Below are 14,603 nucleotides of genomic sequence, written 5' to 3' on the forward strand. Positions count from 1 at the left end.
AGAGGGATGTGATGCTTGGGAGAGTGGAGGGACAGTGCAGGAAAGGAAGACCGTTGATGAGATGGATCGATTCAGTGGTTAGGGTAGTGGGAGCATGTGTGTCAGAGACAGTGAGATTGGCACAGGATAGAGCAGGGCTTAGGGCTCTTGTACATAGGGTCGCTATGAGTCGCACGTGACTTGATGACACATAACAACAAAGAACAAGTGTGTGGTGTTTCTGTTCTACCTCCTGGTTGAGCATGATGTGCAGGTTCTTTAAAGCTTGCAAGGGCCATTCAAGGTGCAACAATTGCTCTCTATTCACCTGGACTAAAGAAGGGGTGTCAGGAACCTGAGGAGGCTGTGGAGGATATGACTAACGCCCTCCAGGAGACCAGAAGAACTGGGTGGAGCCCAGCTTCCATTCCTGCCCATTTAAATCTCCGATTCCATAGGAGAATCCTCATCAAGAGGGGCAAAGGGAAGAAAATGAGACTTTGACATTTTCTTGACCTTGAGTCTTTCTGGAACTCTGGAAAGTGGCTGAACCCTTAAACTATTGTCCCAAGATGACCTTTAAACCTTAAGCCAAAAATATCTCCTAAAGTCTTTTTAAACCCAAACAGTAGTTTGCCTTACCAAGTCTAAAAGAGAGCTGTTTTAAGTATAATACACTAACAAGAATTCTCTATATGGAACCAAAGATCCCCAGAAGGATTGTGGGTTGAGTGTTGGGATTGTGGCCCTGGGGGGATTTGAACCCACTAGCCACAGCTCCACGGAGAAGAGATGAGATAGTTTGCTGCTTAAGATTTACAGGTTCAGAAACCCTATTGGGTGGTTCTGTTTTAATCCACAGAGTAGCTATGAGTTGGGATTGACTGAATAATGTAAGTGATATGGGATCAATAGGAATCTCGGGGAGCAGTGGGTTTGTTAATGAGAGGGACAACTCAGAGAATGATGGGGAGCATAATTCCACAACTCAAATAACGCAATAAAAGTCCCTGAAATATATGTGTATAGACTATAATTGGTACATATTTTGCTGTGTGTGTATATGTATATATATATTCAGGAAGATAAAAGATAAAGTATGGGGTGTAAGGATGGAGAAGAATTAAAGATTATTAACAAGAAAAGACTCACTAACTATGGCCACATGAGTTTGCTAAGGATTCTAATCCCAACAAGCAAAATGTTAAAGAAAACTGAGAAAGGTGGGGGGATCTTTTAACAGTGACAAATGATACTTTTTAAAATATTTTTTATTTGTGTGTGTGTGTGTGTGTGTGTGTGTGTGCCGTCAAATCGGATCTGACTGGTACAGGAGGACATTGTCCATCCTTCTCTCCAGCAGATTATCTGGTGGATTCGAACTGTGTACCTCTGGGATTACAAGTGCAGCTTCTTGCCACTAGGCCACCAGAGCTTGCCAACAAATTGATACTTTTAATAAGGATGGCCATAATCTCATGGTTAAAATTTTAAAAATTACAAAAATAAACAGCTAAAAAAACAAAATTTTAAAAAATAAACAGCTGTCTTCTTTTAGAGATTAAAAAAAGATATTTACAGATTAAATGATTTGAGGTCTCAGATTTGCTTCAAAAAGCCCAGTGAGTAATAACTAATTCAGACAAGAATGGATGCTAAGAGAGTGAAAGTTTGATGAGTAACAGGATATTTACAGAGTCTCAAAGTGCCTCCCCAGGAAGTGGGAAATGGTAACTCCACAGTGGAGAAACCTGGCAGATGCCCCCTTCACCAACAGATCAAAGCTGACATTGCCAGAGGTGCATCTAACAGACAGCATTATATCCCTTGGGGAGGAAAGCATCGCTTCTGGGGATGCCTGCCCCAAATTCCCAGCCTGAATCTAACCAGACGGGAACACCAGACCAGAAGGAACATTCTAACCAAAAAAATTGATGTGTTTTTTTTAAAAAAAACAATGTCTAGGTCCTGAAAAACAAAGACTTGGGGACTATCCTGCTTAAAGAAGACTTAGAGGGGGAGGGGATGGGCAGGGAGGAAAGTGCAGCAATGGATGAATGGAAACCCTAAATCTCTGTAAACTTTCATTAACATTAATTTTTTTTAAAAAGTGGAAAATTTAAGAGACTTGGTAACTAAGCACATGTGATTTGAGCTGACTTCTTTAAAGATCAGTAATGGGGCAATTGGTTTAATCTCATTAAAGTTAACAGAGTGGGGGGAAAGTTACTAGCGTTACTGACTTTGATCATATTCCTGAGGTTACATTTCAAATGTCTTTGTTCTTAAAACATCTACTGAAGCATTCAGAGATACAGGCGCACAATACTCTCCAATTTAAAATGGCTTGGAAGAGAGAAAGGTAGTTAGGGTATAGAAATCACACCACAGAGATACTATAGATAGTTTAGCTTCCAGACCTCCACAATAAAGCGAATATCGAAAGGGTCACACATGATTTCTTTTTCTTTCCCAGTGCATAGAAAAGTGATGTTAACACTATCGGTGTCTTTTTTGTTTTAAATCTTTTTTTTATTTCTTTTTTAATTATTATTATTTTGTGTGTGTGTGTGCTGTCAAATCAGATCTGACTGGTACAGGAAGAGATTGCTCCTCCTTCTCCGGCGGAGCATCTGGTGGATTCGAACCGCACACCTCTGGGGTTGCAGTGCAGCTTCTTGCCACTAGGCCACCAGAGCTCCCCTCTATCGATGTCTTTGAGTCGTGGTGTTGGAGAAGAGTGCCGAATATAACACGCACAGCCAACTATGTCTTGGAGAAGGTTTACCAGAGTGCTCCTTGAAGGCAAGGAGGGCACATTCATCTCACGTACTCTGGGCACGTTGTTAAGAGAGGCTCTTCCTTGGAGAGGCACATCACGTTTGGAAAGGTGGTGGGGTCAGCGAGGGAAAGACCTTCAAGCGAGATGGAACGACACGGTGACTGTGGCAAAGAGATCAAGAGTGTCAGGGATGACAAGGATGATGAAAGATAGGACGGGGTTCAGATCTGTCATTCATAGGATTGCTGAGCTGTCAACAGCACCTAACAACAACAACAACAACAACATATTGCAGAAGATTTGGATGTGCCACCGCATTGTGAAAGGGAGCTCTGGTGGCCTAGTAGCAATGAGTTGTGCTGCCACCCTGAAGGCATGTAGCTCGAATTCACCAGCTGCTCTGTGAGAGAAAGATAGGCAATCCCCTTCTCTGCGATTTAGTCTCTGCAAAGCTGCTGGAGGGTTGGCTCTGAGTCAGTTCTGACTCAAAGGCACATAACAACAATAACAACAACATTGCGCTGGGAAGTGGTTTGAAATATTGCAAGGATGACCCAATCACGACAGAGATGCACATCACTGGGAAAATGGCACAGCTAGACTTGCTCAACACGCAGCTGCCACCAACCTACCATTTCTTAATGACGTAGGAATCCCAAAGCGCAATAAAACGAGGTGTGCCTGCAGATAGGGAGTTCAGATAGACCTGTAGGTTGAGCCTTAGAAGGAAACTGAGGAAGGAAGGAATGGGGAAGGGAAGGGTCTGGGCATCTGGGAAGCTGGCAGAGAGAGGGCCTTCCTGCCCCGAGCCAATCTCCCCTGAGGCTCTTCTTTTAGGACAGGTATGGTCCTAGCCCTGTACTTTGAAATCTTTGGGGATGCTTATCGAAGAAAAATGTACATTCCTGAGATTGTTCCAGGCTTAACGCAACAAAACAAACCCAAATCCCCAAAATAAAACAAGGGAAGCATTTCCCTGGGGTGTGAATGTAAAGCTCATAACTAGGAAAGGAGATGGCAGGTTGAACAGAAACAGGAGCCAGAGAAAAAGCAGTTAAGAATGCTGATAGACCAACTAATGAATGGATAGAGAAGCTCTGGTATATCTACACACTGGAATACTACGCTGCATTGAAAACAAGGAACTCATGCAATATTATTCAAAATGGGTGACCCTGGAGGACATTATGCTGAGTGAAGTATCTCAGTCACACAGGGACAAATACTGCATAGTGCTACTATTGTAGAACCAGACTGACATCAGGGTTGGGGTGAGACTGAGAAAAATTGGATAAATTATGTATAGTGCATTGAAACAGATGATGGAGAGAACTGTTTGAAAGTGATATATGATTGACTCGGGGGGGAGGGCTGGGCGGGGAGAGAAGTGCAGCAATGACTGAACGGAAATCCAAAATCTCTGTAAATGTTCATTAAGATTATTTAAAATAAAAAGCAATATATGATTGGGTATTATGGTTCTCACAAGAGTCCACAATGAAGGCTGCATAGTGGAGTGTACTTGGGGCAGGGTGAGGGGACGGGGATTCTATACCAAGGAAATAATTTTTCTTTTACTTTTCAAAGAGAAGTGTGAACTGGGGGGAGGGGTGGGCAGGGAGCAAAATGAAACAATGAACGTATGAAAATCCAAAATCTCTGTAAATGTTCATAAAATGATTGTAAAAAATTAAAGAAAAGCTGATTGATACAACATGCCACTAGTAACTAATGTCACCAAATGAAATCCACATGGCTGCCCAATCTACTTTTCAAACTTCCAAATCACAGGAAAAAGGTTGTTGTATTTTAAAAAAGAAAAACCTTAAAATACAAATCATCAAAAAAGAATTTATTGACACTGAACCACTTCAGCAAGTTGTTGCTCAAGAATCAATAGTACTGAAGCCCAGATGCACTGAAGACATGCCAAAAACTGGAATTAGTGGAAGTCTTAGGAATTGATGGAATACCAATTGAAGCATTTCAGCAAACAGAAGCGGCCCTAGACATGTTCACTATAGTCTGTGCTAAGAAAAAGAAAGAAAAGAAAGGGTGGCGGAATCCTCGCACTCGGATGATTTACCTGGAACAAATTCTTGGACCCAGAATGCCTAAGTGAAAAATGAGACACTTTGTGATCTATGTGGCCAATTCCCTCCCAGACAGTTTGTTAGTTTGTTTATGTTCTGTCAGCCTTAGAATGAAGCAGAGAGAGAGCGCTCTGTTGTCCTAGTGGCAAGAAGCTGCGCTGCAATCCCAGATGCACGTGGTTCGAATCCACCAGATACTCTGCTGGAGAAGGAGGGGCAATCTCCTCCTGTACCAGTCAAATCAGATTCGACGGTACACACACAAAAATTAAAAAAAGAAAAAGAAAGAAAAATAAAAAGAAGCAGAGAAAGGCATTTGCTACGAATCAATTGACTCTTGTGTGTCAGGATATAACTTTGCTCCGCCGGTTTTCACACACTGATTGCCAGCCCTTTCTTCCAAGGCACCTCTACATGGATTCCAGCCTCCAGCATTCTGGTCAGCAGCCAGCACTTTAACAGTGCACCACCCAGGGGCTTCACCCCAGAATTACTCAGTCAGAATCTCTGATTCTGACATTCTCTATAAAGAAAAGGGAATCTCCTCCTGTACCAGTCAGATTTGATTTGACGATACACACAAAAGATAATAAAATAAAGTTTTGGGGGGGATAAAAAAGAAAAGGGAGATGAAAGTTATTAGGTGCTCCTGGGAGCCTGGTTCATTATGGCCACGGCTCCAAGAGCTGAGAGATGTCAGCAAACTAGAATTTCTTCAGACTAGGATATTGAGGAGAATTGGACACGATTGTGGTCAAGGATAGCCTGGTTCAAAACCCAGTCTCTCCACTCCTATGCTGTGTAACCTTAAACTGATTATTTGTGCAATCCCAGAGGTGCACGGTTTAAATCCACCATATGCTCTGCTAGAGAAGGAGGGGCAATCTCCTCCTGTACCGGTCAGATCAGATTTGACGGCGCACACACACACAAAATAAAATAAATTTAAACTGATTATTTGACCTCTCTGTACCTCAACTTCCTTACCCGCCAAAGAGTCAATAATAGTACCTTCTCCACAATATAGTTATGATAATTCCATTCATTCACAGGTGTAAAATGTACCCAATAATGGTACACACACGTTAGGCTTTTCATGTTAGCACAATGATGTCTTTTTCCAAGGGGCTGTTCAAGAGGACATAGGTTGGGTTTTTTTCCTACTGAACTCTCCATCAAAAATACCATCTGTACAATAACTAGAAGTGCAGTTAAAGGAGCTCTGGTGCCCTAGTCCATGGGGAAGGGCCCTGCTGGGTTTCAAATCTGAACAGACTGACGAAGAATGATGGACAATCTCTGTCAATTTACAGCCTCAAATCCCAGAGGAACACAGTTCGAATCCACCAGACGCTCTGCCGGAGAAGGAGGTGCAATATCCTCCTGTACCAGTCAGATCTGATTTGACGGTACACGCACACAAAATAAAAAAAAAAAAAAATTTACAGCCTCAAAAGACCTACTGCAGGATCAGCTATGAGTTGGTTCAGACTCAACAGCAAGGAGTCTGAGTTGAGTAGCAGCAGTAAGAAGTTATGCACTCAGCTGCTAACCAAAAGGTCGTAGGTTCGAATGCAGCAGCTGCTTCGTGGGGAAAAGATGTGGCAGTACACTTCTATAAAGTAGTGTACTTAGTCCTTTGATGTTGTTGTTGTTGTTATGTGCTGTCAAGTCGCTTGCGACTCATAGCGACCCTATGTACAACATCTCTAAACTCTGTTCTGTCCTCTGCCAATCGCACCATCTTCGATACACCCATCCCGATTACCCCAATCACTGAATCAATCCACCTCATAGGGGGCCTTCCCCTTCTGCGCTGTCCCTCCACCCTACCAAGCATGATGTCCCTCTCCAAGGACCTGTCCCACCTTGCAACATGTCCAAAGTATAGGAATAAAAAACTGGAAACCTTAATAAAAATATCTTTGCAACAACGAATGAATGGAAATCCAAAATCTCTGTAAATGTTCATTGAAATGAATAATTTAAAAAAAAAAATCTTGCACTGCATATCAAAGATCCAGAGTTCGAATCCACCAGTGCTCTGCTGGAGAAGGAGGGGCAATCTCCTCCTGTGCCAATAGGACCTGCTTTGACGGTACAAGGCGGGGGGTTCATCTGCATCTAAAAACTGTCACTTGCTCTATTTTGTTTTCTTCACAGCGCTAAACACTCTCGAGAATGACCGTCATTGGTTCTGGCTTTCATTCATTCAACACACATTGAAAGAAAAGACCCTCAATGAGATGGGTGGACGAAGTGACCACAAGAGGGTAAGCCAGGCAGAGACTGAGGATGGCGCAGGGTGGGGCAAGGCTTCTCCCCGACGTTCACGGTGTTGCTGTGAGTCATAGTCTGCTTGATGGCATCTGACAACTGTGTGCTAATCATCCTTGTGGGCACTGGCCACCCAGACCAACCTTCCTGCCAAACAGAGCTGGCATTCGAGAGGGAAACACGGAGGATAATTAAGTGCAACGTGATGCATGTTAATGAGTCCTTGTATGGGGCAAATGATTCACCGGCTCAGCTGATTAACCCAAAAGGTGGTGGTGGGTAGAGTCCTCAGAAGGCGTGGGGATTTACTTATAAAAATTAGTTCTTGAAAACTTTATGGGGAGAAGAGGAGTTGCTGAGGGTGTGTATGTACAAACACCTCATGGGATTTAGTTTCTTGGATGTGGAGGTTTAGGGTCTTGATTTCATGGACTATTGGAGCTAATTTGGGCACTCTGGTGGCCACGCGGTAAGGAGCTGGGCTGCCAACCCAAAGGCATATAGTTTGAATCCACCAGAGAAAGCTGAGAAATCTTATCCTGTGTGATTCACTGTCACTGAAAACCCACTGGAGGGTTGGCTAGGAGTTGGTTCCAAAGGCATGGAACAACATTCCAGGTGATTGGTGGCCTAATAATGTGTGTTGCTTCTCATCTACTTCCTAATTCGATTGTATAGTGCCTGGGATCTTAAAAGCTTTTAATGGTCATTCTAGGTACAATGGGTACCTAGAATTCACCTAGAACAACAGAAAAAGTCAGCCCAAAGGCTGGAAGAACCGAGTGGAGCCTGACCACCATTACTGAACCATTTTGGTCTAAGAAGCCTGTCAATCCATACAGGAACGCTGGTCCAAAGGGGCTGGGGGTGAGGAATGCAGAACAAAATTTAGAAAAAGAGGAAGAGAAGAAAGAACAAGAGATTAAAGAAGCTCCAGGGAACATAATTCTAACCAGACACACTTAGCGAGCCATGAGCTGGAATCAAGTTAATGACAACCGATTTTTTTTTTTTTTGGTTGTAAATTGAGTGGCAAATCAAGGGAGCTCTGGTGGCCTAGTGGAAGGAAGCTGCACTGCAATCCCAGAAGTACACAGTTCGAATCCACCAGATGCTCTGCTGGAGAAGGCGGAGCAATCTCCTCCTGCACCTGTCAGATCCGATTTGACAGTGGTTGTTGTTATGTGCCGTTGAGTCGTTTGTGACTCCCAGAGACCCTATGCACAACAGCCCTAAACCCTGCTCTATGCTGCGCCAAACGCACTGCCTCTGACACACCCATCCCGATTACCCCAGTCACCGAACCAATCCATCTCATAGAGGGTCTTCCCCTCCTGCGCTGTCCCTCCACCCTCCCAAGCATGATGTCCCTCTCCAAGGACCCGTCCCTCCTGACAACATGTCCAAAGTATGTCAGATGAAGCCCCAGAATCCTTGCCTCCAAGGAGTAGCTTGGTTTAATCCTCTCCAAGATGAATCTGTTTGTTTTCCTGGCAGTCCATGGTACATTCAGTACTCTTCTCCAGCACCACAGCTCAAAGGCATCAACTCTCCTTCTGTCCTCCCTAGTCATTGTCCAACTACTCTCTGATGCATAACAAGTGATTGCCAAGACCATGGCCTGTATCAGGCGCACCTTAGTCTCCAGAGAGACACCGTTGCTTCTGAGTACTTTAGAGAGGTCCCTAACAGCAGACTTTCCCATCGTGATACGCTTTTTGATTTCCTGACTGCTGGTGCCAAGAGTGTTGACCGTGGAGCCGAGCAAACTGAAGCTGTGAACAATCTCAATCTCTTCACCATCCATCCTGATGCTGCCAATTGGTCCAGTGGTGAGAATCTTTGTCTTCTTGACATTGAGCCTCAGTACATACTGAAGGCTGCAGTCCTTGACCCTCCACAGCAAGTGCATGAGGTCCTCCTCAGTTTCAGCAAGCAGGGTTGTATCATCTGCATAATGCAGATTGTTAATAGATCTTCCACCAATCCTGATGGCACAATTCTCCTCATAGAGCCCAGCCTCTCGGATAATCTGCTCTGCATACATGTTGAAAAGGTATGGAGACAGGATGCATCCCGATTTGACGGTACACACAAGAAATAAGAAATTAAAAAGGAAAAAGAGTGGCGAAACATAAGGAAAAAAGTGAGACAGAAATGTGTACACAGTCATGACCAGAGGACTCACCCAGGCCTTGATGTTTGACTATAGACTGGGAGGAGGAGAGAGGAGCCATGCATAATTCTAAGGGAAGAGCATTCCTGCAACAGCAAACAAGTGCAAACGCCCTGAGGTGGAACGTCTATTTCCTATTTCACTAGTGATAGAGTGGTGAATAGGACAGATAACAATCCTTCCTTCAAGGTACTCCTATTTTAAGGAGGGGAGAAGAGGAATCATTAGCCAGGTGAGGGTCTAGAGAGAAAGGGGAGGGGGAGAGTCTCTCTCAGGAGGTAATATTTGCACAAAGGCCTGAAGGATGAAAGGGAGAAAGGGCATGGGAATTTGGGGGAGATTTATTGACTTTTGCCAGGCCTGTGTCTCTTTCTCCTCCCACAAGTCCCTGCAAGGGCTCAGGTTTCCCCAGCAGAGGCCATCAGAGCTTCTGGGGGAAGGGAATTCCAGTCGCTAGTTCCTGGCTTTGGTCGTCTGTCCTTCTCTCTCTGGTTGTACTTGTTCATGCTGGCATTTCTGGGTGGGGCTTCATTTTAGGGGGCCCCCACCCCCATCAAAGCTCTAACCAGGCTTCAAAGACACCGCTGGGCCCTGAGCCTCCAGGCAAGAGAGGAGGAGTCATCCAGAGCAGAGCTAGGGACCCACCCCCCAGCTGCAGGCCATCTGGGCTGCTTCTCCCAGTTCTGGGTGGGAGAGGCAGTGCCCTCCCAGGTCCATCCATGTGAGGAAGGGGCTGAAAGGCCACTCTCTAGCTCAGTGGTGACTCTGCAGGGATGCGGAGTCTGCCTGCCTGGATTCAAATTTGGCCAAGTGTTGTTACCCCCACTGGTTGTGGGACTCTGAGCTGCTGAAGTTCTATGAAGCTGCGTCTATAAAAGAAGCTTGTGAGACTCACTCCCACCCCCTTTTTTACTTCCTGTAAAGCACTGGATCAAAGCAGGACATAGCTTTGGGGGGGGGGGAATGAGTCTGCAGGGGTGTCTGGGTCTGTCTTCCCCTCTGAGACCATCTCTCCAGCGCCCCCCACCAAGGAAAAGGAGGAATAGGAACCTGGGATGGAGCAGCCTCACCACCTACTGTAACTAGATCCCTTGGAAGGGAAGCAGAGCAGAGCCAGGCCAAATCAATCACCAGCAACATTTCAGGGAGAAGCCAGCCGACTGGGATCCAGGAGCCACTGCAAATCCTGGCTTTGCAGGGTTGGTGCTTGGGACACAGAACGGAAAAGACAAGAGGTGGGCTGCCAGCAGCCACACACACACACACACACACACACACATCATCCAATCCCTTCCCCAGTCCCCTGCCCGAGGGGCACTAACTGGGAAATCGCCACTTTAAACCTAAAATGACACCACTACAACCAGAAAGAAATTGAACCGTTTATTGGCCCAGATTTGGGTCGTCTTCAACATAGGGGGGAAGGGGGTGTTTGGCATCTGTGGAGCTATAGGAGGGGTTACAAGCCCCCAGCTAGCTCCTTGTTCCCCCCAAGACTACCCCCTTTAAACCTCTGCATTATTTATGAGTTGGAGGTATGAGGTCTCCTACCCCGAGGTGAGCTGCACCCCAGCTCTTAAGTGGGGAGAAGAGCCAGCAATCACTAAGGAGTGTTCCGGGGGACCAGACACCCCCCCACCTTTGGCAGCTTCAATACAAACAAGGAGACACACAACATTCATTCTGGGGTGGGGGGGTGGGAAAGGAGACCTGGAGGGGAGCCGGGCCCCAGACACCACACACATGCACACACACACACAGACACTTAAATAAACACTTGTACCGCAACGCCCCTTCTTTCCATCAGCAATGGAGACAACATCTTTCTGGAGCAATTTAGGAAGAGCGTCCCAACCCCAAGCTCCGTTCAATACAACTTGAAGGGAGGTTCAGAGGCCACAGGTTTCAGGCGGCTATGTCTTAGCCACGGTGCACTGGCTGGGCCCGAGATGGGGTTTTATTGGAAGGGGTTTCCTGTGCAAACATCTCTCTCCAGTTCCACGCTGTCCCCATCCACAGGCCCAAAGCCCTCTCCCCTCAGCTCCCTAGTTTTGCTCTAGCCACTGGTGATTCCTTTGGAACCCCCTTAGTACAAATGGCCAATGAGGTCTAAGGATGTGGCTGAGCCACACCCCCCCCATAACCCCTGTGGTTTCCTGGCATCTTGAGGAATGACAGGAAAGGGAAGAAGGAACTGGAGAGGCAGCTGATGAAATTTGGGGAAGCTGTCGATTTGGTGCCAGGCTCTGTAAATGAGGCGACGACCCTGGAGAGGTGGTTTCCAGCCCCTGGGGACAGAGGGGCCAAGGCAGCAGGCCCAGGGTCGCCGGGAGAAGGTGGCAGGAAGGGAAATTCAGAGTGGAATCCGGAGCAGGCCAGAGTCAGAAGATGGTCAACATGTCGGGATCTTCTGTACGGGTTAATCACCCTTGCCCCGACTCTCCTTGAGGGCCTGTCTGCAGTCACCCCGGCCCTTCCTGAGGCTCCCAGGACACCGCAGGATCCAATTCTAAAGGGTCCCACTGGCCACTGGTGCGGGCCTCCCTGTGGCAGCTAGCTCTGCCATCCAACAGATGTTTGCCTAGGCCAAACCAGCTGTGCAATGTCCCCAATACCGCCCAGGTCCAAGGAGTGGGGCAACCGACCAGGCAGCCCTTCTTATCTGTCCGAGGCCATCTAGTGCCTCTGCACTCTGGCCTGGGTGGTGGCCCATCGATCCCTCAGACCACCGTGCTGCCTTCCAAAAAAGTGGGCAATGAGGCCATGCGGGTGCCCTTCTCCACGGAGCTGGAGCTGCGCAGGGGCAAGAGACGAAATCCCTTCATCCCTTCCTGATGTCTCTGCACCCTCGCCCCCTCCCGCCAGCACTTGAGCGGCCGTAGCACCTCCTGCCGCAAGTCCCGGCTGCGCCACGTATAGATGACAGGATTGAGCAGCGAGTTGAGGGTGGCGAAGGCGAAGAAGTAGTGGGCTTTGTAGAGGACAGGACAGGAGCGGACAGTGCAGGCATAGTCCAGGAGGAGGATGATAAAGGCAGGAAGCCAGCAGACGATGAAGACGCCCAGCACGATGGTGACCGTCTTGAGCAGGGGCAGCGTCTGCAGGGCAGCCATGTCAGTGCGGCTCGAGCGGACCACGCAGTAGATGCGGATGTACAGGACCACGATGGCCAACAGGATGACGGAAAAGATGGTGACCACACAGAGCACGTAGTGCTTGGTGTAGAGCGGCAGGACGGTGGAGCAGGCTTCCAGGTGGCCCAGGCAGTTCCAGCCGAGGATGGGCAGGCCGCCCAGGGCCAGCGAGATGAGCCAGGAGGCCGCGATGAGCAGGAGCATGCGGCAGCTCTTGTCGCTGCCGTACAGCTTGACCTTGGCAATGGCCACGTGCCGCTCGATGGCGATGGCCAGGAGGCTGAAGACGGAGGCGGAGAGCGTGATGAAGGCCGAGCCCTCACGGGCGAACCACTGCACAGGCGTCAGCCCCAGCGTGACCGGGCCGGACAGCAAGGTGTTGGCGATGAAGGCCACACCTGCCAGGAGGTCGGAGGCGGCCAGGTTACCCAGGAACAGGTACATGGCTGAGTGGAACTTGCTGTTACGAAACACTGCAAAGAGCACCAGCAGGTTCTCCACCACGATGGCGCAGCAGAAGATGATGATGACGGTGGAGGCCACCTGGCGGGATGAGATCTCCCGCGTGTCCAGCGTCTCCTTTGTATAATTGTAGTGCTCCAGGACCTTGCTGGGGCTTAGGTACTCCGAGTAGATACTGGGCATGGTGGGGCTCAGTGGCCGGCTAGGGCCATGGGGCTGTCAGAGCTGCAGGGAGAGAGACAGAGGGAGACAGGTCAGAGCAAGCATGTGGCCTGAGCTTTGATCTCAGGCGCCTGCGGTTTGTCTCAGCCCCATCCCACCTTGCTGAGAGGTCTCATGCTGTCAGAACAAGCATTCTGCCCACTTTACAGATGGAAACCCAAGGGGGGGTGGGGGAAAGCCACTGCCGTCGAGTCAGTTCTGATTCATCTAGTGACCTTCCATCAGACCCCTGAAGCTATAAATCTTCCCGAAAGGAGATTATTCCATCTTTCTCCCCACTGATGCATTTCAACTGCTAACCTTTCCAGCAACATGCAAAGCTAAGATCCATTAATCTGTTGCTAAGCCTCCAGGGTTTCTTGACGGTAACCCAGAGAGGTCAATTCACTTTCCCGGAGACTCAAAGCAAACAAGTGGACCAGCCAGAGTGACTGGTTCCTGGCAGCCAGTCATAACCCCATAACCCGAGGCTATACCGTCTTTCAAAGGAAAAGAAACATAACCCCTTCGAGAAGCACAAGCTCCTCTCAGTTGGCATCAAGGACCGAATGTGGACTTCCGGAAGTCGGGCCTAGCGACCTGTAGAAGCAGGGCTGGGCAGTGCCAGGAGGGCTTGTCACCTTCACTCACAGAAGCCCTGAGCTTCAAGTGACCCGCTGACCTGGCCCACCACAGATGCTGACTGATAACGCAGGGACCTGCTCATTAACACCCACTGCAAAGGATTTCAGGCGGGGCCTAAGCCTGGAGGCCACGGCTGCTCCTAAACGCAGGTACTGAGGAGACACTGGGGCGGCCCTGGGGTCATGCCATCTTAAAGGGACTAGATCTTGGAGGCAATCCAGGGTTCAGCCCCACTCCACTTATGACATAGTGTGGGGCACTGTGCAAGGCAGCTTCTTGGCCTCAATGTCCTCATCTGTGTAATGGGGAGAAGAAAGCCCGTTTTATTTCAATTCATTACAACCCTCCTCAGTTGGGTCCCAGGCTGCAAATCTATATAGGACGAGACTGTCCATCTTTCCCTAAAGGGCAGACTGTGGATTTGAACTACCAATCTTACTGTTAGTAGCCCAACCCCTTAACACACTAAGCTAGAGTTAAACAAAACTTTCTTAACTGGGAATCGATTTACAATTGACCCTCAAACAGGTTTTCAGAGGCTGTAAATTGCACCGGAGCCGATTATCCAGCTTTCTCCATCCAGAGGAGCCACTGCTGGATTTGAACCTCCGGGTTAGCAGTGCAACTTCCCATGGCCTAGGCCACCAGACGCCCCGCCCTTATCTAAGTCACATTTGTATTAACAGGGCCCTGGTGGTATGTTGTGGTTTAGGTACTGACTCTAAGAGCAGAAGACTGATAGATGTTAGCCTTGCCTTCTCCTGCCCTGTCCTGATGCTTTCTGACACGCTTGAACCTATTGTTACACTCACCGCATCAAGCCATCTTGTTGAGGGTCATGTTGTTGTCATTAT

The 14,603-nt window shown here is 47.9% G+C and overlaps 1 protein-coding gene across 1 annotated transcript; it reads right to left on the bottom strand.

Moving 5' to 3' along the window:
- Positions 1–12,027: 12,027 nt before the first annotated feature.
- Positions 12,028–13,086, bottom strand: S1PR2 (sphingosine-1-phosphate receptor 2). The gene has a single exon (XM_006898762.1). The coding sequence runs from the start codon at positions 13,084–13,086 to the stop codon at positions 12,028–12,030; it is 1,059 nt and encodes a 352-aa protein (XP_006898824.1).
- Positions 13,087–14,603: the final 1,517 nt, after the last annotated feature.

Source organism: Elephantulus edwardii, unplaced genomic scaffold (assembly GCF_000299155.1).
Source record: "Elephantulus edwardii isolate Elephantulus edwardi_28Jun2011 unplaced genomic scaffold, EleEdw1.0 scaffold00237, whole genome shotgun sequence".
NCBI classification, from domain to species: Eukaryota; Metazoa; Chordata; class Mammalia; order Macroscelidea; family Macroscelididae; genus Elephantulus; species Elephantulus edwardii.